Raw genomic sequence first — 24,047 nt, 5'->3', positions numbered from 1 at the left:
GCAAAACCAATTTGTGTCATTGTTCTGATTAACATCAGAATATCTTTCATAAATGAACTAATACAAACTTTTTAGAGCATTTTGCAATGTACCTACTATACATACTCTTGCTTGCTTCATTTTAGAGACAGGCCATCTGCCCATTTAACTGTTTTGACTCAGAGTTGTTACTCCCGTATAGAGCCAAACAAAATATTACTAGACTGAACTGAATGGCACCAGTGAATGCTAATGAGCAAATGAAAGCCTCCTCTCCTACTAGTAAACAGTGTTGCACTTTCATCAATCCGTAAATAATTTTTTTATATTTATTTAATTGCTGCAAGTCAACAATTCAGCACAACCAAATATCATGTTTATGGGTACAAAATCATTATTTTCTTGTATCCATGTTTTATTTTTCAGAGAGATTGCACCACATCAAGTTTTAAGTATACAGTAGATGCTAATTGTATGCGCTGTTTATTATTCTGTCATTCCTAATTCTTGCACAGGCTTTGGAAATTGAATTTGTGTGTTGCCCCTAAAGCATTCCTCAACTTGCTCAACTTTTCAATGTTTTTTTTTTTCCTGGGGTGGAAATGGGAGGGATGCCGCCTCCCTCTGCAGTTACAAAATCAACAAGAACGCTTTCAGATGCCCTCTGGGAGCCACATATTAGCATCCTGTCACGTTTTATATGACATTTCAATTTTTACTGTGCTGCCAGAGTGAGAGGCAAAAAGAAAAAACAAAGAAAAACAGGTGCAATTTTAGCACAGCAGCAATGAGCAGCAGCCACTTGTGGTTCAGACTCATTTCGTGGTGTGATGGGATGTATGGTGCTGCATTATAACGGTTAGGTTTATCATTTTTATGGCGTAACCCAGCAGGGAGAACAATGTGATCGGAGGTTAAAACAGTCTCAAATGGCTCTCTCTATTTCCACCCAGTAGATATAGGACAGATATTTGAGTCCATCGTAATAGGCTAAGTCCTCAGTGACCTCTCTCTTGTTTAGCTCTAGGCCTTGGGTCAGTGAAGAACAAACTGTCTTTGCAAAGTTTACTACTGCTCACTTTGCACTTTTGCATATAGATGTACTCTGATGCTATCTCTCTGGAAGAGAAATGGAGCAGTCGAGTACACAGAGGCATCTTCCCTTTTGTTAAATATTTAATCAAGTGATTCAAGGAGTTTACCACCATCTGTTTACCACAATTTACCAGCGAGTGCGATGTGGTTAGCCTGACTTGGCTGTTTCCATGCATGTGTGTATACGTGAGGGCGTGTGCGTGTGTCCCTGGGCTCTCTCTGGTGTCACTGAGGGTTGTTTCTCCTTAACGCATGCAAACAGCTCGCATCACTTTAACGAGCCTTTCCCCGCCTCCGTCTTTGCTGATGGGGAGCACTCCCATGATGCAGTCTGCTCCGCACACTTGTAGTAGCTCAATGCTGAACTGATGGGTGCTTGGCTGAGATTTCACGTCACACACCACACATCCAAACGATGATGCAAACTTTGGACATAACCACAAAAGATACAGTTATACGTGAACAAAGGACAGCGACTCACTAAATATTTCTGCTACCAGCCTGATGAGAGTTAATTGATGTCAAAGAATTTCTTCTGCACATAGAAACATTTCATTCACGGGATAAACACATTGTTTCACTATTGTTTTTTTTCATTTAATACACAGTAGTATGCAGTTCTAATGATTTAACCCTAAACTTGCATCACATTCAGAGTGGCCTTGACCGTTTGTGTTACAGTAGATTATAGACAAAGAGAATGAATAATAATGACAGAGAAGTGTGTAAAAGCCTGAAGATTCCTTTGTATTAATATTAAATAGACACTCTGGAGTATGCATTCTGGAGACACACATTGCTGATGTTTTAAATTAGCAAATCAGTAGAGTACTGATGGTCATGGGCATACAGAAAATTAATTAAAGCAGTATGTATTCTCTCTTCTTATATATTCTGTCAACCCACAACTGGGAAATTATATTCAGTGTTTTGATATTCTTGCATATATTTTGTTTTCATTTAATGTTACTGCTCTCTACTGTATATGCATTAATTTTGCATCCTTTGTATGAAGCATATGCTTTATTTTTATACCTTTAGGATTAATCTAAGAATCAGATTTGCTTTATTTCTGCAGTGCTGTTAATGGCATTGCACACTGGTATATGTACTGTACTACACTATAGTTCATATACAGGCAAGAAAAGTACACACATCATATCCACACAGATTCAAGCCTGTCATACAGTTGATGAAATCGTCAATGTTCTGTCAGCCGACTGCAATGACAATTTGTAGTACACAAACCGAACTGGCAGTTACTATAACATGTCAGCGTAACACATCGCAGATTAACCTACAGTTGCAGTCTATTAAAATGCATGATGCTAAACTCATTAGGCAGGCTTATTACACTATCTGTCTGAACGATTCAAGCCATGCAGGCAGCACCATCCTTCAGAACACTGTTGTCAGAGGTGCTGGGATTTGTAGCATACTTTGAGCATTAACGTGACTCGCAACTGTAGCCAAAGTCAAAGCGAGAGGCCTCGCAGATTTAATTTTATTAGCCGTGCCTTCAGGTCTCCAAACAAACCTACTTAGTCTTCCTGACAGACACAGGAAGAGACAGATGGGGAATACCGGCCCTGAGTCTCCCGCACAGACCCTGCTCATCCTCCTGAGTGAGACTAACAGCTCGTCAGGACTGGAAAAACCATGTGGGCTGGTGGTTGACACACATGCACACGCATTCCTTACAAAGCCACAGAAAGCATGACAAAACTGTCTTAGAGAGATTCAAATACTTCACAGTTTTTTTGTTAAACATCTAAGTCAACAGAAAGCTTTCTATAACCTTGACTGTGATGTGTGAATGCCATGTGTCTCTCCTCATCATTCTGTATCAGTTCCCTCTCTAGCGGTGATGACATTGCAGTCTAAAACACGGAACTGCTTTTAGAAGTCAAGGGCCCTCATCGTTTAATCTGTGTCAGGATATAATATCGTTTTGTAGAGTCACACAGCAAGACCAGGTGTGCAGATCAACCTTATTTAATAGCTGTAGGGTGTGTGTATGTGTGTGTTTGTGTGCATATTAGGTTCCATTATAAGAACAGGTTGCCTGGCTCCATATGTGCGCAGTGTGCGGGGAAGCTGGGAAAACAAGGTTCTCCGTGGCCCTCTGTGTTATTGCTACCTCCCGCCTCCCCGAGCCGTGTTTGAAGACAGGAAATACGAGTCAGACCGCAGTCCGAGGGGCATGTGGCAATGGTTTATACTCCGATGACCCCTGACCTCTCCTCTCCACCCCCGCCCGCTCTCTCACACCACTCCCCTGGCCCTCAAACACTCTCCCGAAAATAAAACGTCCTGACCCGGCCCAGCCCGGCCCGGCTCGGCCTAACCCAGCCCAGCACAATAGACCCTGCGTTCTGAGATTTGTTTGAGCGAGCAATGAAAAACAGATGGACTCCGAGGAAAGGGCCGAGAAGAGGTGGAGAGAGAGAGAGAGAGAGAGAGAGGAAGAAAGAAAGGGAGTCTTGTAAAATATTTGCGAAGAAAAATAACCCAGGGACGCAGTCTAATTATATCTATTTGTCTTGTGTGGTTTTGCTGGGGAGGCCATGTGGTCTCCCTGACTGCTCCATGGTTCATTTTTCACATTATCTGATCCTGGATGGAGAGTAAAAAAGAATAGGGTGGGTTTCGGGGCACCGGAGGGTGTTTTGGGTCTCAATGGGAGGGTTGTGGTGAGGTGGGGGGGCAGGCCTCAAGGAGCGAAATGTGGTAAAGGCCTCTGGGGTCCTGGAGGTTTCATGTCTTTGACTACTTTACTGTCTTCTTTGGGTATAATGACGAGGATTACTCAGAGTTTTACTTCTCTAATCTAACAATTTCCATCCATCTTCATCAGTAACACAACCATTGCTGCACATGCTGTTTCTCTAACAAAAGAGAAATGTTTGGGTTGTGCCATAATCTTTTGGTTTCTCTTAAACCGTCTCTCTTTTTTTGTCCATTTTGCTGTGAAGTTCTTCAAACAGCTGTGTAATATTCTTATTTGTCCCAGCTGTATGAAACCCAGATTCTTTCTTATCTGAACTATGAAGATTTCTGGCATCTTTAATTCATTTGCAAGTATTCAATTGTTGAACAAATACTCTCAACAATAGTTGAAAAGAGCACATCAATTCATCCACTGAGAGAATACCAGCAACTCCCTCCTAATAAAACAAAAGGTATTGTCACTATATCAGCAAGAAAAAATATTTTTAGAGTTGTCTGCATGCTGGTGTGGTAAAATACTGCAGCTGGATGATCTTATAATGAAAGTCTACCATAGCCATATTGTAAACTGACCATCCGTGATAGTACCGCTGGACACTCTTGTAACTTTCTTCTGATAATAGACAGTCCTCCTCCTCTTCTTGTTATGCCCCCCCTTTTGTCTCCCGAGCATGCCCACCAATCACATCCAGCCGCAACCAGTCTGCGTGTTGATGTCCTCACTCAGCCAACGGCTCTCGATCACTCTCTGTCACCTCATTCTGTCCAGATCCATCCTGTCCCTTTGCTGTCAGTCAGTCAGCAGGCACCTCGTTGACTGTTGCATGACTTCTTCAATTCTTCACTTTGTCTCAGTAAGAGGGGGGGATTGTAGATTTTAGATTGCCTGCCTAGTTTGTGGTTTCTCTCCCGCCCCCCCCCCCACCCAACTCCTTACAGTATTCTCAAGTTCTCAACCATCAAAAGTTGAAAAGTAAGAGCTCTTCATGGTGGGTGACGACGTTTAATAAGGATGTTAATGATGTCACGGCTGGTGACATCATCACAGTGTGCCAGCCAGCAGAACAAAAGAGGGCTCTGCCCGGTCTTCCTCGCTGTCTTGGCAGCAGCAGAGAGAGAGCGCCCAAAGATTGATGTATCCATTCGGCTTTCAGTTTAATTCTGCTTCTCTATTCACATATTCAAATTTCCCTGTGTGAGCATTTTGATTTGTTCTGCCGACTTTATATCTCTATTACTGCCTGGAATGAAAGCACTCCGTCAGTTCATGCAGGATATCCGGTGATTTGGCTCCCCACCCCAAATCTTTGACGCTATTTAAAATGTATTGTCTTCACAAAGATGCCTGTGCCCAGCCTCTGTCTTCTCTCTCTCCTCCCCTCTCTCTCTTCACCGTCTCTCTCCATCTCTTCCTCCCTCACCCTCGCTTTTTCTTTCTCCCTCGCCTACATCTCTATCTGTCCTCTTGCAGGACTCGGAGAGAAAGGGCTTCATGAACAAGCTTTATGCCATTCAGGACGTGTGCATCAGTGTGCAGAATGCACTGGATGAAGTGGCCTCCTATGGCGAGAGGATAAAGAAGTGAGTCGTAAGCCCGCTCCTCGGCACCGGGCCCGCTCCGCTCTGCTCCGCACGTCCCAGTGTCTTTTCCCGCAATGCCAGGTTGCCCCGCTTCCCCTTGCCAGCCTAACAGAGTCTAACTCAGCGCTGCTCTCAGGAAACACTGCCAGCGTGACACCCAGCACTGAGAGACAAACACACACTGTCTGTCTTCACGTCTATCACATCTCACTTAACCCTACACGACCTCTTAACTGACTTATGTACATACCAGATTAAACACATCACTGCACATGCACAGACACACACACGAAAAACATTTATTCACTGTACACTCCTGCATACACAGGCACTCTCACTTTTGAATAGATTCATACAAAGTAAAGGGAAGGCAGGGAATTTAGTTTTGATTAAAAGCTGTAATAAAAAACGAGTCAGGCTACAGGTCCCTTCTTTGGTTACAGGTAAAAAAAACATTTTAAATCAAGCTGACACATTTGTGACCTGTGTTTCTGTAAAGTTGAGAGCATTTTACTGATTAGATAGTGTGAATTGTATTGAGTCGTTGCACATTTTCACCCTGCGACGCTGACCTGTAAGACTTGGAGGTGAAGTTATTTCCTTCTGCACGGTTCCAGTGAGCGTGATGAATTTGTAGTGCAGGGGCATCCAGATCAGCTTGTTTGGGTTGAAAGGAATTAAAATGCCCTCCCTGACTCCTCTCTCTACTCTTGCTCAACGTGTTTGGCTGGGCTGAGCTTTTTGCCATGTCTCCTCCTTTTACAGTCCCTTTTTTCCTCTCTTTTCAGCACATTTAACTGGACTGTGCCTTTCTTAAGCTGGCTGACCATCGTGGCTTTCGGAACGGCCACCATCGTCATCTATTTCATCCCTCTACGATACATAGTGCTAGCCTGGGGTGAGCCAATGTCAAAAATATGTAATTTACATTTACTGAGTTTAAAGGTATAGTTAAATGTAAATACTGTAGCTAAGTAAACATGTGGCAGAGCAATACAATTTCTATGTTCCATGCTGCTTTTTATTTAATGTATTGGAGGAAAAAGCACAATCAGTGAGTGTAATGCAAATATTCAGAGTACAACAACCATAACGGCTTTAAAAGAGTGCTGATGCCCACCTCTTTTTCCCAACTCTTCCCTACCTGCCCTCACCGTTTTTCTCTTTCTACAGGGGTGAATAAATTCACCAAGAAGCTGCGAGACCCTTACACTATTGATAACAACGAGCTGCTAGACTTTCTGTCCAGAGTGCCCTCAGATGTACAAGTGGTGGGTGAACTTTCCATTTTCATCTCTGTCTCCTCTTTTATATCTTTTTTGACAACACATCTGTCAGTTCCAGACATGGGCAAGGGTTATGGCTCCTTTTATTATCTCCTCCATCTCTAACTCTGTCTTTTTTTTTCTTTCTTTTTCCTCCTCTGAGCTGTCGGCGCCTCACTGTTGTACTTTTAATGTCGTTTGAACTGACTATCCATTGTTTTTAGCCACGCAGACATCTAATCTAATTGTTTCAAAGTCGTTCCTGTGTTTTCCTATTAATAGTTTCCGAGTCTATAATTCAATTTCCACATACATAACTGGAGCTGTGTAATAAGATAAGGAGGTTAAGTGAGTTTAGTGCCCAGCGTATAACTAGGTTGATTGACTCCATGCACATACATTCACACACAATTACAGTTAGCTGTTGTTTCCCAGCTATGCTAGTAATTGGAACAGAGTGTAAACCAACAGTTAACCAGCCCCATGCGGTTTTGCTTCTACATTAACCGTGAGATCAGATTAACTTTGTGGCTGAAGACTACAGATGCTTCGTTAGGTAAAATATAGGTGTGTGTAGTTTGTGTGTGTGTGTGTGTGTTAACAGTAACGTGCTGTGCTGCTCGGGACAAAGTGCAGTTTAAACTGCAATTAAGCGGCAGCTTGTGAAAGTCGTTGTGTTATCCAGCACCGATGGTGTCCGCTGTGGCCGTTAAGCCCCGCTGTGCTCAGTTCAATACACACACGCACATGAACGCACACGTCAACACACACACACACGCAGGCTGAGGCTGAACGACCCCGGGCCTCTGATACGACCAATCCCCTGCCACATCAGCGCTGACACACTTCCTCTTTGATCGCTTGTTGCCACAACCTCTTTCATCTTTACAGGGTCATAATCCTTGCTCCCCTACACACCCCCGCCAACCCCCCGTGTCCTCCCCCCCCCAAACGGCCCCCGTGCAGTTTTACAGTTTCATAGTTTACTGGGGCCTGCTGCAGCAGTACGCACAAGGCAGGTAGCCATCGGCTTAAATGAGCCCAAGCTGTCCCCTCTGGTGAAGTGCAGCCACCTTACACACCTGGAGCCCGGAGGAGCGGAGCGGTGAAGGGGCCCAGGCCCGGCAGGTATGAGGCCTTTACAAGGCCCCTAATGAGGGCCTGCTGGCTAGGGAAGGTGGGGGCAGACACGCTGCTCTGGTCTGGTGCCCGTGCTGCTGGAGTTGTGCCTACTGTATAAGTAATACTGTAAGTGCTACTGTAACGGTTATTGCTGCAGCTGTCGGAATGGTAATTGTTGCCAGGTTTCACTGACAGTTTGGAGGCTTACAGAGTAATGAGGGTGAAAGACCAAGGGAGAGGTGGTAAGAATAGAAGTCAGGGGAGAAAAGATGCGGACTGAAATAGAGAAACAGGAGGAGGAATTAGGACAGAAAGTACAAGTAGAGTTGATTTGAATATTGGAGATGTCTAGTTTGGTTATTTACGGCAGGGTAGTTTTGTTTGTATCAATAAGATAAGGTCAATGAAATTTAGATTCAAAGCTCAGTCAGCTGATAAAGAACTGCGACCTGCACTGATCACTTTCCCACTCAATCCAAAGGTTAATTTTCTGCGAAGACACCCCGCTCAGCGGTCGCTGGCTAAAAACAGACCAGAACGTTCTGCTCTGCGATGCGTCCCGCTGCTGCCTGCGGTGGTGGGTTCACCTCATTGCCTGCCCCCGCCTTACTGGGTCAAAGCCGTCTGTGGGGATCAAGCCCTTTAGGCTCTGGGATGATGCAGAGAGTTGCTGGGGTCCAAATGGAGCGTCCCCTTACGGGCACGTGTCCATAGCACCCACTGGGCATTGACGCAGGGGCGCACTATGTCTGATACCCTGGATGACTAATGAAGTGCTATTTCAGGGCCCCGGTGTGACCTAACACACACACACACACACACACACGCTCACAGCAGTAGTGCATGTGAGGCGGGTTGGGGGTGTTTCAGCGCAGTGTTCCGCATCATTTAGAGGTGCTTCAGTGCAGCCAGAACTGATGAGCTCCTAATGACTTTATATACAAAGGGCATCCACACTTGGCCACAGTCCATCATAACGTGTGTCGCTGTGCAGCACCACAGACTCTCGTTGTTTTCTCATCTTTCATTTATCTTTATATTGTGCATAAAAGAAAACGCATTTAGCGGCAACAACACTCACTTCTCACCGTTTGTACAGTTAACTAAACCGAGCTCTTTAAATCAGTGACACTGGGCCCTTAACAGCACTGTCAAACACCCTTTAAAAACTAAATCCCCACTGGTGCACAGGAGCTGCAACAGGCAGAGTTACCTTTTTTACCACCTGAACAGTTTACTTAAATCATTATGCCCCTCTGTGAGCAGCAATGTTAAAGGCTGGCATGGTATGTGGTGCATGTGTGCACGAAAGAGACCCTGTCCCTCCCTGGGTAACAGTTCCTTGTATCTGGTTTGGATCTTTTACCAGCGCAAGCTATCGTTATGGTCATTATCAGGGAATCCTTCATGTCCTCTTAAACAAGGCCAAACGGAGCACCTTTATAGTGCTAAGTATTCCCTACCTGCCGTTTGGGAGGTGTCAGTGCACTAGTATGTTTTACGACACCATTAGCCATGTGAGCTAGGGAGTGCGTAAGCAGGGCCAAGGCAATTAGCATGCCAAGTGGCCCTTTATGGTGTAAAAGAGCTGGATCAAACCCCCAGTACAAAAATAAGCATGAATTCCAATTTAGCGCCTAATGAGCAGCGGGGAGTCGGGTTAATATTTTTAGACAACATTTATGTTGGGGATGAAACCTCACCGGACATACAGGGGGTCAAAGGCAGGATAGTTAAAGGGTTGAAACGTTGCCAGATGCCATCACTTACATCTACCAGAGGTCTCTCTCTCCTCCGCTTTGTCCTTCCCCACTTTTGTGACAAATTTAAACATTTCTCTGCAAGTGGCCAATTAGTCACTATTCAGTGTGTGTGTCGTGCCACAGCAGCTTATAGGCAAAACTTTCCTTACTTTGTCATTTTTTGATTTATGTCACCTTGACATGCCTTTTTCTTTCCCAGACGAGAGTGCTGAATCCTCCGATCTGCAGATGTGTGAACTATACACAATAGTGTTTCCCTGGAAACATTTAATAACCCTTATGCTCCATTAGGCGTCACATGAGATGAAACCCGCTGAGTTTTGTGCTCCGTGGAAAGGACTGCAAAACAGAATAACATAGTATCATTAAAATGTTGCTCCCTTGCCTTCCTTGACTTCATTTATTTACTCGCTTATTTGCCTTTCTTTTTTTTTTTTCACCCACCTTGGTTTTGCCTCGTCTGTCTGCCCACACTGGCATCATCAAAACACAGTCAAAGGTTCTCAATGTGAGAGGGAGAGAGAGAGAATGAGAGACAGTGAGAGAGGGAGAGAGGAGCAGGTCCCGGGATGCTTTGTGGGTAACACCGTTAAACGAAGCACGGTACACGGCGCCCCTTCAGCAGAGCACACTTCAAAGCCTGTTTTGCACTTGTACTGTCAACATTTGGGAGAGGAGAGGAGAGGAGCGAGGGTGGAGCAGCCTTTGAGCGGCGCTGGGTCTTTACCCACTGCCTCTCCTGTCTATGTTCCCTTTAAGCTCCCCGCTCGCGCTACCAAATTGCTTATGTGCTCGCCGCATTACCACACTTTTTTTTTACTTTCACCCAATTCCGGTTTCTTTTCTTTTGCTAACGTCCCACTTTCTCCTCGCCTACTCTGCCTTTTCTTCTCTTTTTGACTTTAACTAGCTCTTGTTGTCTGCATGGGTTTGGTGCCTGCGTGTGTGCTTGCGTGTGTGTGTGTGTGTGTGTGTGTTATTAGGTGAGGTGAGCGGGGGAGCCAAGGGTATAGCATCAGGCAGGCCTGTCACCTGTAAGGTGGATTTGAACCTGTGACGCATGAGCTCCGTATCTCTTGTCTGGCAGCTCTTCACAGAGAAAACTCCTGTTTGATTGAGATATTGTTTTTTTTTCCCGCACCCTTTGTTTTTGTCGATCCCCTTCGCTGCTCTTCATGAGAAACAAAAACCCCTACTTTCTACTGACATGCAAACTTTTCTTTGTTTTTTTTCTGCGCTCACAAATAGTTTTGTTTGGACAGGAATGTCAATGCGCAGAATTAAATTGCCGTGTTCCTTTTTTTTTCGCTGCTGTAGGCGTTTGGCCGTGTAATGGGACCACTAACAGCCAGTGATCCCGCACAATACCTGTCCTACTTTTTGGATCCATGCTAGCTTTGCTTGAAGCTTGCAGCAAGTTGCATATTGGGGAACATTTTGATGAAGGCAGATTATTTTTTTGGGGAATTTGCTTGCAATTATTTGATATTAACAGACATATGTCCTTGTTACCACACTACATGCAGATGTGCTATTACTCCTTCACTCATGAGTGAATTAAATCATTCAACCATTCGCTCACTTGTTCATCCATGGATGCACCACTGTCATTGATCGCAGTCAATGTGGGCACTCTGCCAGGACTGTCATGGTCCTCTAACCAAACTACCACTGCACACACACACACATATACACAGACACACAGATGGGGCCATATAAACCCCTCTCTGTCCCCTGGGTTTTTGCTCCGTTGTCTGCTTTAGTTGGCAGGGCTATAAAAGGATCCACACCCACATGAGAACAGTATCTGTCATCACCCGAGTGTCCACGGATCTCCCTCTGTCTCTTCTTCACTCTCATTGTTTTCTCTCCTGTCTCCTTTGTTGGTTTGTCCCGCTCTCTGCCCTTCCTCCCTTCATCTTTCTGTCTATTTCTGACCCGTCTTTATCTCGCTTCCCATCATTCCGTATTTTCCTCCCTTGTTTTCTCCACCTGGATTATTTCCTTGTTGCCTTTCAGACTTACCTCATAGTCTCTCTTCTCTCTCACTAACCGGTTTTATTTGTACAGCTGTTTAGTAGGATGTTAGTTTGCCTTGTGGACAGTGAGGAGATCTGTATCAGTGCAGTCTGGCTGCCTAGTGAGGCGTAGAGAGCAACACATGCTGGCCTAACCGCTCTGTAAGCACCTTAACGAGACATTGGTGACCACCACTGTGAGACAGAGGAACTGAAATACCCCACTGTATGTGTGTGTACAGTGTGTGGGTTTCTATGGGATTTTAATGATGCAGTGGCTGCATGATGTGGGAGGCGTGGGTGTGTGTGTGTGTGGTATACACATGTGTATGCATGTGTTTTCATTGGTGAGCACACTTTGCATCTCAGATTTTGCAGGCAGAGGATACTGGAAGGCGTCATTGAAGCGACAGTGGGAACCAGTATGAGATGGATGATAAAGGCTCGTTCCCAGCCAGTGCTGAGAGACGCCGCTGTTCCCGTCCACAGCAGACAGACCCACCATGAGACAGAACAGAGAAACCACACTGACGTCAGTTTGTTGTCTGCCTGGAGAATCAGAGAGGGTGTCAGTCAGTCAGACAGGCAGAGTAGCCTACAGTACATCAGCCTAGGAAGGATCCCACAGACGATACTGGCTCTTTGGTGCTGTGACTGTTAAGTCTTGTGTTTTTTTTTCCTTCTATTAGTATTCTGATTCAGTGGCTACTGCTTGTCAGTGTCTTGAATCTGTCTAGGCTAGCGACTGTATTTGTGTGTGCATGCACACACATCTGAAAGTGAGAGACTGCCAGAGTGACAGTCTCTGGTTGTTGACGCTCAGCCACTGTGATGCTGTTGCGTCTGAGTGTCCATCACTTAAGAGGAGCTTCTTTCTAAGCTCTGCTCACCAGCTTCGCAAAGCTTCACATGAAGTGGGAAACAGTTCCCTTTAGGAGAAATAGGTAAGGCAGAGCATATTCTGAAGTGATTGTAATGTGACACTAAAATTTATTTTTAGTGACGCAATAGTAATACAAAAATACTCATTCATTGACATTAAATAACATTAAATTATAGGATTAAAGGAATAGTTTTGACATTTTTGGGAAGTCATTTATTTGCTTTCTTGATACCACTCTCATATGTTTCTGTTAATTATGAAGTTACAGCCAGGTGACAGTTAGCTTAGCTTAGCAACGGGGAATGAGGAAAAAAAAACAACAGGGGCAAGGCTTATATGCTGCAATATTTTTTGGCTGGGCGCAGTAACTTCCTGTGGTCTCTGCTTGTTGACTGGCAAGCTCACAGTGACAACAAAACTCCAGGAGAGTATGTAGACCTGCAGCAAATCTGCGAGTTATGGTCTTATACTCACATAACTGTTACAACAAACGTAAGCAAACAACAAACATAACACGAGGCTTCAAACTAAGTAAAATCCAGTTTAAAAAGATTTATAGCTCAACGGGTACAGCATGATATTAACATTGCCTTGGTTGGGGGCTTCCTTGTTATAAGGGGTGTTAAAATATGCACACATAGTGCTGTGTGATGCCTTGAACTAAAGTGTCAATCAAATACCTTGTGTCACACTTTGTGATCAAACCATGTCAATGTCAAGGTGTTTCCTTCTGCTGTCCTTGAGTAAACATCTGAATGGTGTTTTTGCGGAGATTAGACATTCTGGACTTTCCTCTTTTCCTCCTGCTATCTGTAGCTGAACTAGTTTAAGTCATCCAAAGTAGTTATTATACAACTCTCCAAGTTGATGTTGCTGTTCTACATCTAATGGCTGACAGGTCTTCCACCTATGTGCAAGGAGACAGGAGCCTCATCAGGTCAGGTCTTCTCTTGCGTCCACTCATTATTGAGAACGCTCCACATAGACAGTCTGCTCTCTGATTGGCTAACTGCAGTTCAGCCAGCCTGAGTGGAGAAGATGTAGAAGAGATGGTACGTTGTTTTTCCTATTGTACCAGAAATGATGCAAACATAGTGAAAATCTCCAATGTGCTTGTTTGTTAATCTCTCTGGCTAATAGATAATAGATACATTGTCTCATGAACATTTTGGGTTTTTGTCAGAGAAGACATGAACTGAGAGTTAATCATTTTGTCCCTAATAATACGTTTGGCCATATAAAGCCCCTGACATCTAGCGCAGTATGTATCAAGCTACATGTGATCAGCAGGGAGTTGATACTAGAGTAACTATAACTACCAGCTAAGCACTGTCTTTTGTTTTGTAAGGGTTACGGTGCATTTTTTTCTACCTTCTGTTTCCTTCCCATCTCTATGCCCTTCCTCTCCTAACCATCTTGCCATGCTGAGATGACTCTGTTGTCTCTCCAAGCTTTCCCATGAGGCCTTGCCCTGTTCTCTGTTTGTTTGTGTGATCCCTTCCCTTAGGCCACTGTCCCACATCTGTGGAAGTATGTGTGTATATTTGTGTGCAAGCACGAGTGTATTCGGAGCTTTGAACAGTGTACATGGATTGTGTTTGTGTGCGAGTGTGCATGTGAGTGTCTTTACGTGCATCTGTGTGCGTGTGTTGTAATCAGTGTGTAATCCCTTCCCTGAGGCCACTGTTCCACACAGCTGGACTCAGAGAGCCTCTGGAGGGTTTCTGTGCTATTCAAGCATCCTTTGCTCTTTCCACCTGACCGGGTGGTGTGTGTTGTGTGTGTGTGCCTGCGCGCATTCCTGCGTGTGTGTGTGTGTGTGTGTGTTTCTGTGTGTTTTAACAGGTGCAGTATCGAGAGCTGAAACTGGATCCCAATCCCAGTCCAAATAAAAGGAAGAAAAACAACCCCGGGTAGATGACTGTGTCCGCCCACCAACTCTTCTCTTCTCCACTTTTCTTCTCGTGGTCTATTACTGGACGCTGAGGAGCAGAGGAAGCAGACGGCTCCCGACCAGCTCGGCTCAGCTGTCCTTCCTTCTTTTTTCTTTCCTATTTTCTTCTCTTAAGCCTTTTTTTCTGTCTTTAATTGCTCATGACACAGTACAGTACAGTACAGTTTCCTGAAGTGTAATTTTTGTATAAAAACAAAAAAAGACGAGTACAAGAAATATTCCTATCACCATTATGCTTTAATTGATTTTAAAGGCGAGTGGGAAGGATGGATGGAATGACCTTTTTCTCCACCGTGTTCGCCACTCTCCTTCCTTTTCTTCTTCTCCATCACTCTGACAGCTCGGAGGACTCTGTACATCTGCTTGCCACAAGTGACAAGTGTCACACAACGAGTAAAACGAGTTTTAGCATTTATACTCACCGTCCTAAAAAAGACATTTTCAGTGCATCCGCGTTTATCAAAATACAAGCCTTATACTAACATTCTGCATCATCACTCTGCAATAGACTTTTTTTTTTTTTTTTAGCTCATATTGTAGTTATGAAATGGTTTTGGTAATATGTTCATATTTTCTAATTGTTTTTGTACTGAAGTATCTTTTGTTTTTCTTCCTCTCTTGGATGTGGTAATGATGTTATGTTCACTGGCAGTAATTTGGATTGTTTCCACTTAACTCAGCCAGCCAAGTTGATTAGCAATTATGGTAGTAGCCTCCAGATATGTCCTTCTACACAAACACAAACCTGGACCAACAGGCTGGAGGCTTGTGCTGGTATCTGTCTGTGCTTTATTACAATGGCCAAATTAGCTTTTTGAAAAAATATCAATCCAAATCAAACCACAGTGGTATTAGTTTAAAGTACAGTGAGTCTGTTCTTCTTAAAATAGATCGTGGTTACATAATCATCATTAAATAATACCCAGAGGAAAAAAAAACAACAGTTGGTATTTTTTGCCCCTAACCTTTATCACTACTAAATGTCCAGATCATTTAGCTGTAGCCTCATTTAACCCCTTAAAAACATGTCAAAGTCCCCCTGTCAGTCAATCAGTGAGACAGACACCTTCTCTGTGTGTCAGGAGGCGCAGCAGACTGGGCCTTCTGCTGTCATGCTGGTGTTAATATAGATGTCACCCAGTCTATGCAGAGTGTCGCCAGGCAGGCAGGCCTTTAGGCAGCCACAGCCCTAATCTTGTTTGAAAGGCTGGTCTCCTTTCCTCTCATCTCCCCGTGTGTTTGCCTCACAAGAAAGAAAGCATTCACACGCACAAGCATGTATGCATGCGGACACACAAAAAAAAACATCCTCTCACGTGAATACACTGCTTCTTTAAGAGATCTCGCGTACACACACACACTGTACCTACTCGCTCACAGATGAAAGCATAACATCCCATTTGAGCAGGCAGATTCTCTCCCTCTCAGGCACACACACACATACACACACACACACACTCTCACACAAACATGCTCTCTGTGATGCTGTGCCCCAGGCTGGCCGCCCTCTCCATCTGCCCCACCTCCTGTGCCCACAGCTCAACTTTGATCCGTCTTTCCCGAGACAGAGGCTTGTGTATGTGAACTGTGTATGTAAGAGTGTTTGCGTATACACGTTTATGCAATCAAAGACGCGTTGCTTCTCTCAGCGTCGGTGTATGTGTTACAATTGTATCTCCCCCCTCCAGCTGTAGACTGATGCGTAGATTCAGTCGATGTGTGTGTCAGCATGTATAAGCGTGTGTGTGTGTGTGTGGTGCAGCAGAAGTGCCAGCTGTTACGCGGTGTGGAGTTTGCTGGTGGAGGCGGCCGTCAGCTAGATGAGCAGCAAGTCGCTGTGTGACAAGACGAAGGCTCTGAGGGGACTTAGGCCTGAGATGTCAGGGATGTGTGTGTGTGTATGTGTGTGTTATGCTATTTCAGATCCCCTTTCCCATCATGCTTCTCTCCGTTTGCTCTCTCTGCGGTTCCCTCATTCGTCAGTGAGCGGGGTTGCGACCCTGTCTGAAGGGACGGTCTCCTGGGCTTCTTGCTGAGCATCTGTTGAAAGATCACAGCTCAGGCTACATTTGAGGAGGTCTCCTCTCATCCTACTGATCCCTGCCTCCATCTTTTCACCCCCTCCTTCTCCATCTTTTTGTTCCTTCTCCCCCCTTAATGTCTGTTTGTCAGTCTCTCTGTCTGTCTGTCTTTATCTCTTCACCCCCCTCCCCACCACAACTAGAGCTCTCCTCTGCCATTTTGTCATCCTCTCGCCCTGCCTGTCTGCTTGTACCCCTCTCCCTCCCTCCCTCTTTACCCATCCATCTCCATGCTTAAATATCAACAGGCTCGGATCTGTCACTCCAGAGGGCCATTGATTTTGTTTTGTTGTTTTGAGGAATCCACTTGAAAGACAATAACAGACTGTCCCCCAAGAGCAGCGTCGCAGACTGATTATAGCCTCCTCAACAAACACACTCTATGGCTCGTGAAGGATGGCTTTTTATAATGCCTGAAGGGACTGTTTGAATACCTGATACGTACTGTATGTGTCTACTACTGTATGTAGTTATTTTACAGCAAATCGTGGTGACTATTGTGTGGTATTGCATCCAAATACCGTTTCTTATTTCTGTCATTTATTATTGGATTTTAGCTCCGTTTGCAAGCAAACCAAAGTGTTTTTATTTTGTATGATGTAGAGGAAATAGATTATATAAAGGAATGTATCAGACTGTCAGCTGTAAAGGGAAAAAAAAAGCACTTTTATTTGCACCGAGTTGAAATGAGACTATTTATTTTTTAAATAATACTGTACATAGCTAACTACTTAATTTATGTTTGTATTTTATACAGTATGCCTGTTGATGGTCCGGTGGTGATGTTGTAAAGTAGGTTTATGCCTGCCTCATTTTCTAAGATGTCTTTTTTCCCGCCTGCAATGTTGCCTGCCTGTGACATCATCTTCATGTGCCCAGTTCTGACCAATGACATTTCAGGACAGGAATAAGGAGCTGAGACATGAGTCGGTCAGGATGGGGGGAAAGAAAATATGATGTATATTTCCGGTTTGAGAAATTAAATGCATCTGATGTATGTTGCTTATTTTGAAAGAAAAAAAAAGAAAAAAACAAACACGAGATTAAATATTTTTTATCATCTTCAGAGTGTCTGGATTATTGCGAAATTAGTTTTTTTCGCTTCAACAATCTCGCTTCTGGAAGCAGCGAAGGAAATATACGGCCATTCATCTCAGTCTGAGATACCCACTACTACTTTTCAGGTTCAAATCCCCCTCTCCTCACCTCTGCTGCTCCGTCGCCCACTCGACCCGCCCCAACAAGCAGGCCTAAGCCCCGTTCTTCACTCATGTTCAGCTTCAGGATGTGGCTCATTCCTCATTGCTGTCTGTGTGGCTGAGACCCTGAGTGCACATCAGCGCCTCGTGCATCTCCGACCGGGATGACTTCTGCCAGAACTGGTTTTACTCTCTTTCACTGCGGCCCTCCACATGAAGCCACTCCATTTGTTATAGAGCACCTTTCAGCCTGCAGTAGCCATTTCCCCCTGATTTATTGGTGTGAATTACTCCATGATTTAATACTATCAGAATATCTTAACAACTTAAGTTATTTTCATTTTATTTTATTATAAATATTAGTTAACATGAAAAAAAATATCTTTGAACATCAAGAAAAGTGGCTGTGGAAAACAAGAGTTTGAGGTAGTAACAGTCTAAACAGAAATGATTGTTTTGCCATAAAAAACAAGCAACTATGAACATTCAACATAAATACATTTTTCAGAAACATTTTTCCATCTGAGAAATATAAAACAAAGTAGTGAAATATATCCAAACCATGTAAAAATGAAAACACAGCTAACTTCAAAAACACATGCTTACCCAATTACCCACATGGGAAGATGGGAGAAGGCTGCATTATTGTGGAGGCCTGAAGGTGTTTTGTTGCTGGTGTAGACATTTAAGGCCTTGGTGAATTGTATGATCATATAATAACAGTTGTTTATAACTGACAAAGATGCTCTTTTGTTAGCGTTTCAATCAATGGTTTCACATTCGGGTCTTTTTCGGTGTGTTGTCCAGTGATCCTGCGTCACAGATCAGCCACTAGCGCTCCCCCCCGAGACTTGAGATCCTCCAGTATCTCCATTAGGAACCGCGTATTCTCTCCTTTGCACTCTTTCACTGCCTGAGACACCTGCCCCAGGTAACTCCCCCTTCCGAGCTCCAGCAGGGTCTCTGCATCCTCCACCAGCCTCACCGCCCGCTGGTCTGTCCAGCCCAGAGTCACTTTTTGGTGGGAGTGCGTCTCCAGGGCCCTGACCAGCGTGTAGCCCAGGCTGTGGGCCTTGTCGCTGGGCTGCGCGTGGCCTGGCAAGCCCCTCTCTTGCTTGTAGGAGAAAATGAGGTGGGCCAGCAGAGAGGATCCGGCCTCCAGGAGGGGCAGGTTCAAGACCCCGGTCGAGTGTTTTTTTCTCAAGGCTGCGTCTCCGACATGCGCGCTGTGGAGGAGCTCCTCCCTCTGACTTGTTGCGGAGACCAGATCCAGTGCAGTCCGCCCGTTTCCATCAGTCTGCTGCAGGAGAACTGAGCCTGGAGGGGCAGAGGGATACAGGATCAGATCACACAACCCGTACTACAGTCATTTCTATTACAACTCAAGCCTACTACTTCCACCACTGCTCTTGAAAAGATCGCACGCATGTGTCAAAATGCTGCAGCAAGAGGGAACAACCTGCGACAAGCGTGACTCCAAATGTTTGCCTGTAAATACATTTGGAAGTATTTTTTTTTAAAACTGCGCTTCAGAATAAAACTCAACTCAAGTTTGTTCTGCGAACACTTCATCATCATTGTACAATGACACAAAGAGTGTCTTTAAGAGGATCTGTCACTGCCTCTATTGAAGTAAGACAACTCTCGGCATGGGAGCGCAAGGACAAGAGCGCACAATGTATTCAGTCACTGGAGTGCTCGACACACAGTGCACGCATGTGACGACCTTCACACACACCGTGACAAAACAGAAAATCTAAATGCAAACACTACTTAACCATGAATACACTTTGACCCCCCCGGTGCACTTCTACCTTCACTAAAGCTCATCTTTAAAGTGCCTCCCGGATTGAAAGCAGTGAAGGATGTGCTCTTGTTACGATCACCTGAAAGTACTTGTTAGGAAATAAACTACTAATTAACTTTAAATGGGACTAAAAATTTTAATCCAGTTTAGGGAAGCTGTGATATAGTAGGGTTTGATTTTAAAGGGACTGTACGTATAAACATTTTTTTTAATTTTTTTAATGCCAATGTGTGAACAGTTTGCAACCTAACTTTAAAAATGAGACCTTTGAGACCTTTTGTGCCTTTACTCTCTTCAGCGCTGCTACAGGGCTAACAGCGTGCAACCATGGATGTATAAAGAGAACTGGATACAGCGTTGTAGGCGGGCTCCTGTTCATTCCTATGGGAGTTGCTCAGTGGCGCATGAAGCCAAAATGGCACGACTGTCGAGAGATAAAGTACTCGGATCATCTGGTGATCTTCCGCATCCAGGATCAACATCGGCCGGACCTTCGATTCATGGAGGGAGCTTCGTTTGGTTTTGGGTATCAAAAAAGGACCCTGAGCTGGCAAAATTCTTATTGGACGTTACTGCCAAGCACGTGAAATACATAGTGATATTGTGGTTTTAGCTGTCAATCATGTTCAGTCTCGTCGCTTCACTGTTTTGACTGATGCTCGCTCACGTCTACATAGTGTGAGCGCGAGCAGCAGGACGCTGACTGTCGTTGACTTAATGGCCACAGGTGTCGTTGTTAACAAGCAATTTCAGATTCTTACATAGAGCACCTTTAAATATTTGATTTTAAAATTGTCCTGAGACTACGAGGTTAATGAGTGTAATGTAAACAGGCAACTGAGGTATCAGCGATAACACCATGACACATGCCAAGCTACTGTGGGCTGCAGCGTCATTATCAAATAAGGCGGAAGAGATGCTGCACGGGTCAATGACAGGCGCAGCAACAGATATAAATAGTGCACAGACGCGCACACACAATATGCTATACAGACCGTACACACACACATACACACACACACACACACACACACACACACACACACACACACACACACACACACACACACACTTACAGAAGCTGAGGAGTTAAGTGAACAGCTGTTTTCCCACCGGGCCTCAGTGCCAGCCAGAGCTTTTAGCTCACTTCAGCTCTAACTTCATCTGACACCTTGTCTTAACTGTGTGACTGGCGGCTCACTTTGTGTTTGTGTAAAAGGCGCTGGGTTGGTGACCTGATGGAGCTTTTCCTGTTGGCTTTTTTTATGTAATGCTGAGCGAGCTCATCGTTTCATCAGAAACAGTGACACGGAGAGCTACCGGGGGTGACGAACTTGCGAAAGACCTCGACTGTGACATCAGAAAATGGCTCTGCTAAAAGTTCTTCACGGGATCTACAAATACCGTGTTCAATGGCGGTGTTTAATATTATTTTAGTGAAGGAGGCACATTGATGTTAAAAGTCATACAAAACAAATATCTATACACCACAGCTGAATGTGACACTTTTTGTCCCCCCTCCTACAAAGGCAGGAATGTTATAACGGTGACATTTACCGTCTACTCTCTACTCTTCTGCTTTGTCTGTTTAGACTGAAAGTCATTTTCCAGTGTCAGACAGGCCCCTGCGCACTTCGCCTACACGGAGCGGGTCGAGTCAAGTGTGAGCCCTTTGTTTGCTTTTAGATAGACCCATTTCTATGGCAAACTGCTCTTGATGGCACTTGACTGTTCAACCTTGGCAATGCTGCTGCCACATGCGAGTTTACGGCTCTGTGGAGGCTCGGCGTGTCACACAGACCGCCACTTGATACCACTGTTTCTGTTTGACAGACGTTGTGTGGCTGCAGCAATATGGGGACAATCGTCACTTACTGAGCCTCCCGAATGCCATTTTGACAAAAAGACAGCCTGGTTTTAAATGACACCATTTAAAAAAAAAAAAAAAAAAAAAAGTTCAAAATGGAACAATATGAATTATGAAATTGCTCTCCATCTCTCTGTCTCCCTCTGAACTAACACTGTGAGTAGCAGTTATGAGATAATCGGTGAGAGCTCACGTAGCTGTTGGCGGGGAAGGTCAGCGCTCATCTACCTTTTAGTGCTTCAAGCCTGAGTGGCAAAAACTCAATCTGCATAAATTGTGGCATTAATCTACATAAACTTTTACATAAGCGGGGAAATTTCAAATGCAGGGGTCAGGCAGCGGGGGCAGCAGTCAAGGACGTAAGAGCACAGATTTGATCAAAGTGGCCACGAGAGAAAGGCAGAGGGGAGGGAGACGGAGCGACGTGGTGTGTGTGAGAGAGAGTGTGAGGTTGTTCACAGCAGGTCATAATCACCAGGTTTCTATAACAAGCTGTCCTCGCTATTACGCTCATGCAGTAGCAGTGGCTGTAATGTGTGAAGCCAGCCATGGCGTGACACGCAGCAGAAAAGCTCCAGGTCTACCAGAATGTGGAAAAACCACGACTATAGTACCCCATGCAGACACACGGGAACACGCAATGTCTGCTGGAAAATGGATCCATCTTCGTCCCTTTCTGGGTGATCTCTAAAAAAGATGGGATGTCTTTTGAAGACTGAGGCTGTTTTTCTTTACAATTTATCATGTTCTGCGCCGTCCTTTGAAAGGGCCAGCCTCGGACTGAGCTCTGCACGGGGCCTTTAAGCCTGAACCCGAGCACCCTGTGCAGTGTTTTAAACCAAATGTGGAAAAAAAGGAAAAAGAGGAGGACAAGGTTTACTTCTCCCAGTCCTTCTTAATACTTCTCCGAAGTTGAAGCAGTACTTTTCAGTCCCTGAAGCTGGCACAATACAGCACACAATAAAATACTCCCAATATGTGCATAGAATACATACATATCAAGTGCGTGTGCATGAACTAAATTCAAAAGTTACTTTTACGTCAGTCACTCTTGAAATGCATGAATTGTATGCATTGGTTAAATAAGATGAAGCTCCAGTATGTTCACCTCTCGTGGGAAAATGGCTTGTGGCAGCAGCAAAGATATGGAAATTGAACAGAAATGGGGATAATTTCAGCATAAAGCTCCAGACAAAACAGCATTTACACTGCAAGTCAGATTCCCAATTACATCTGTATTGTCAAACAGTAGAAATCTTACTGCGCTAGTTTTGTTTAAATGCACACTGAGTCACAGACTCTTAGACTATTACAAATGACTATAAAACGTTCGACTCACACACGAGATGCACATCATCCGCATGAGAGAAAGAAACGCAAGATCGAGAAGCGCAGTTTTCCGGCGTTCCCCTACGTCATCGTGTCACACCAATCCGGCTGACAGACAGGCTCCAACCAGAGCGATAACACTGGTGTGGTGGGTGGGGGGGTGGGGGGAGAGGGCCCCTGCAGCGCGGCCCTGGGCTCGGCTTGCCTGAAAGCCTGTATGGCTGAGCGTTTGATTGTAGATCTGTCTGCCTGAAAGCTAACTGTGTGCGTCGGCGCGTGCTGTCTGCCGTTTGTCACATTTGCATATTTACCTGCTTGACTTTCTCCCTTTTATTTCCATTAAGCGTCAGCTTGTGTCTTTTTGCTTTTCCAGGATTTTTAAATCTATTTTCCTCCCTTTTTTTTATTATTGTAGGTTTCACCCTCTGGACAAGAGAATCACTTGTTATCCATTCTGGGATATAAAAATGCGCTCTAATGCTCCACCACACGGCTCAACTGCACTTAACACAGACGTCAATGGTCATAACCAGGGCTGAATTACATATTCTCTAACATAAGACATACAAATAGCATCACGTGCAGTTTATAATGTAATACACATACACACACACACACACACACACACACACACACACTGTTATGAGACTAGAGGCTGGGGAATGGTTTTGGTGCAGGGACAGCGACTGAAGTGAATCCAGGTATTGGCGCTGGGTGTCAGATATGCTGCAGTGGAGATAAATACAGCACCTGGGGGATTACATGAGAGCACAGGGTAATTACACCATCCTTTATGCATGTGTGTGTGTGTGTGTGTGTACACGGATGTGAAAATGCCCCGCTAAGACCTCGGCTCTGAAGCTACAGCAGAGGGAGGAAATTCACATGCCGAGCAAAAGCCGCTGCCTGATGCACCAGCCAGATGCAGTCTGACTGCTACACACACACATACATACATATACACACACACACACACACACACACACACACACTCACACACACACATATACATACAGAGCGCAAAGCCCTTTGGCCTTTAGAGGGCAGGCGAAGACAAGAAATATAAAAGCGAGAGTGGAGGAGGGGAAAATTGGCGCAAAAAGAGGGAGGGAGGGAAGGAAAGAAAGATGCAGTGCTCCCTCCCCCTATGACTCTCTCTCTCTCTCTCTCTCTCTCTCTCTCTGTCTCTGGTCTGATGCTGTGGCTGAGGCAGACAAGCTGGGAAGCAGGCAGCTCCACAGCATGGTAAACATCCTCTCTCTCTCTCTCTCCCTCTCTCTCCCCCCCTCGCTGCCTGAAAAAGAGAGGCAGGGTGAGTGTGTGAACTGCAGCCAGGGGCACGGCATCGCATATCCACAGGGAGCTGCTAGCTAG

The 24,047-nt window shown here is 44.8% G+C and overlaps 2 protein-coding genes across 10 annotated transcripts in view; one reads left to right on the top strand and one right to left on the bottom strand.

Moving 5' to 3' along the window:
- Positions 1–17,537, top strand: part of mctp1a (multiple C2 domains, transmembrane 1a) — a 139,495-nt gene extending 121,958 nt beyond the window's left edge. For 3 of the 8 annotated variants that reach the window (XM_037777655.1, XM_037777653.1, XM_037777654.1), the window contains exons 19-22: positions 5,276–5,385; positions 6,174–6,283; positions 6,559–6,656; positions 14,282–17,533. In XM_037777655.1, the coding sequence (XP_037633583.1) occupies positions 5,276–5,385; positions 6,174–6,283; positions 6,559–6,656; positions 14,282–14,353 (390 nt within the window). In that variant the 3' untranslated portion in view covers positions 14,354–17,533. Of the gene's footprint in view, positions 1–5,275; positions 5,386–6,173; positions 6,284–6,558; positions 6,657–14,281 lie in introns of all 8 variants that reach the window. The other 5 variants (XM_037777649.1, XM_037777651.1, XM_037777648.1 and 2 more) reach the window with 2 other exon arrangements.
- Positions 17,538–18,004: 467 nt separating this feature from the next.
- Positions 18,005–24,047, bottom strand: part of slf1 (SMC5-SMC6 complex localization factor 1) — a 34,108-nt gene continuing 28,065 nt past the window's right edge. For both annotated transcript variants that reach the window (XM_037777656.1, XM_037777658.1), the window contains exon 18: positions 18,005–18,987. In XM_037777656.1, the coding sequence (XP_037633584.1) occupies positions 18,488–18,987 (500 nt within the window). In that variant the 3' untranslated portion in view covers positions 18,005–18,487. The remainder of the gene's footprint in view (positions 18,988–24,047) is intronic.

Source organism: Sebastes umbrosus, chromosome 8, assembly GCF_015220745.1.
Source record: "Sebastes umbrosus isolate fSebUmb1 chromosome 8, fSebUmb1.pri, whole genome shotgun sequence".
NCBI classification, from domain to species: domain Eukaryota; kingdom Metazoa; phylum Chordata; class Actinopteri; order Perciformes; family Sebastidae; genus Sebastes; species Sebastes umbrosus.
This window is presented reverse-complemented; position numbering and strand designations above follow the sequence as displayed.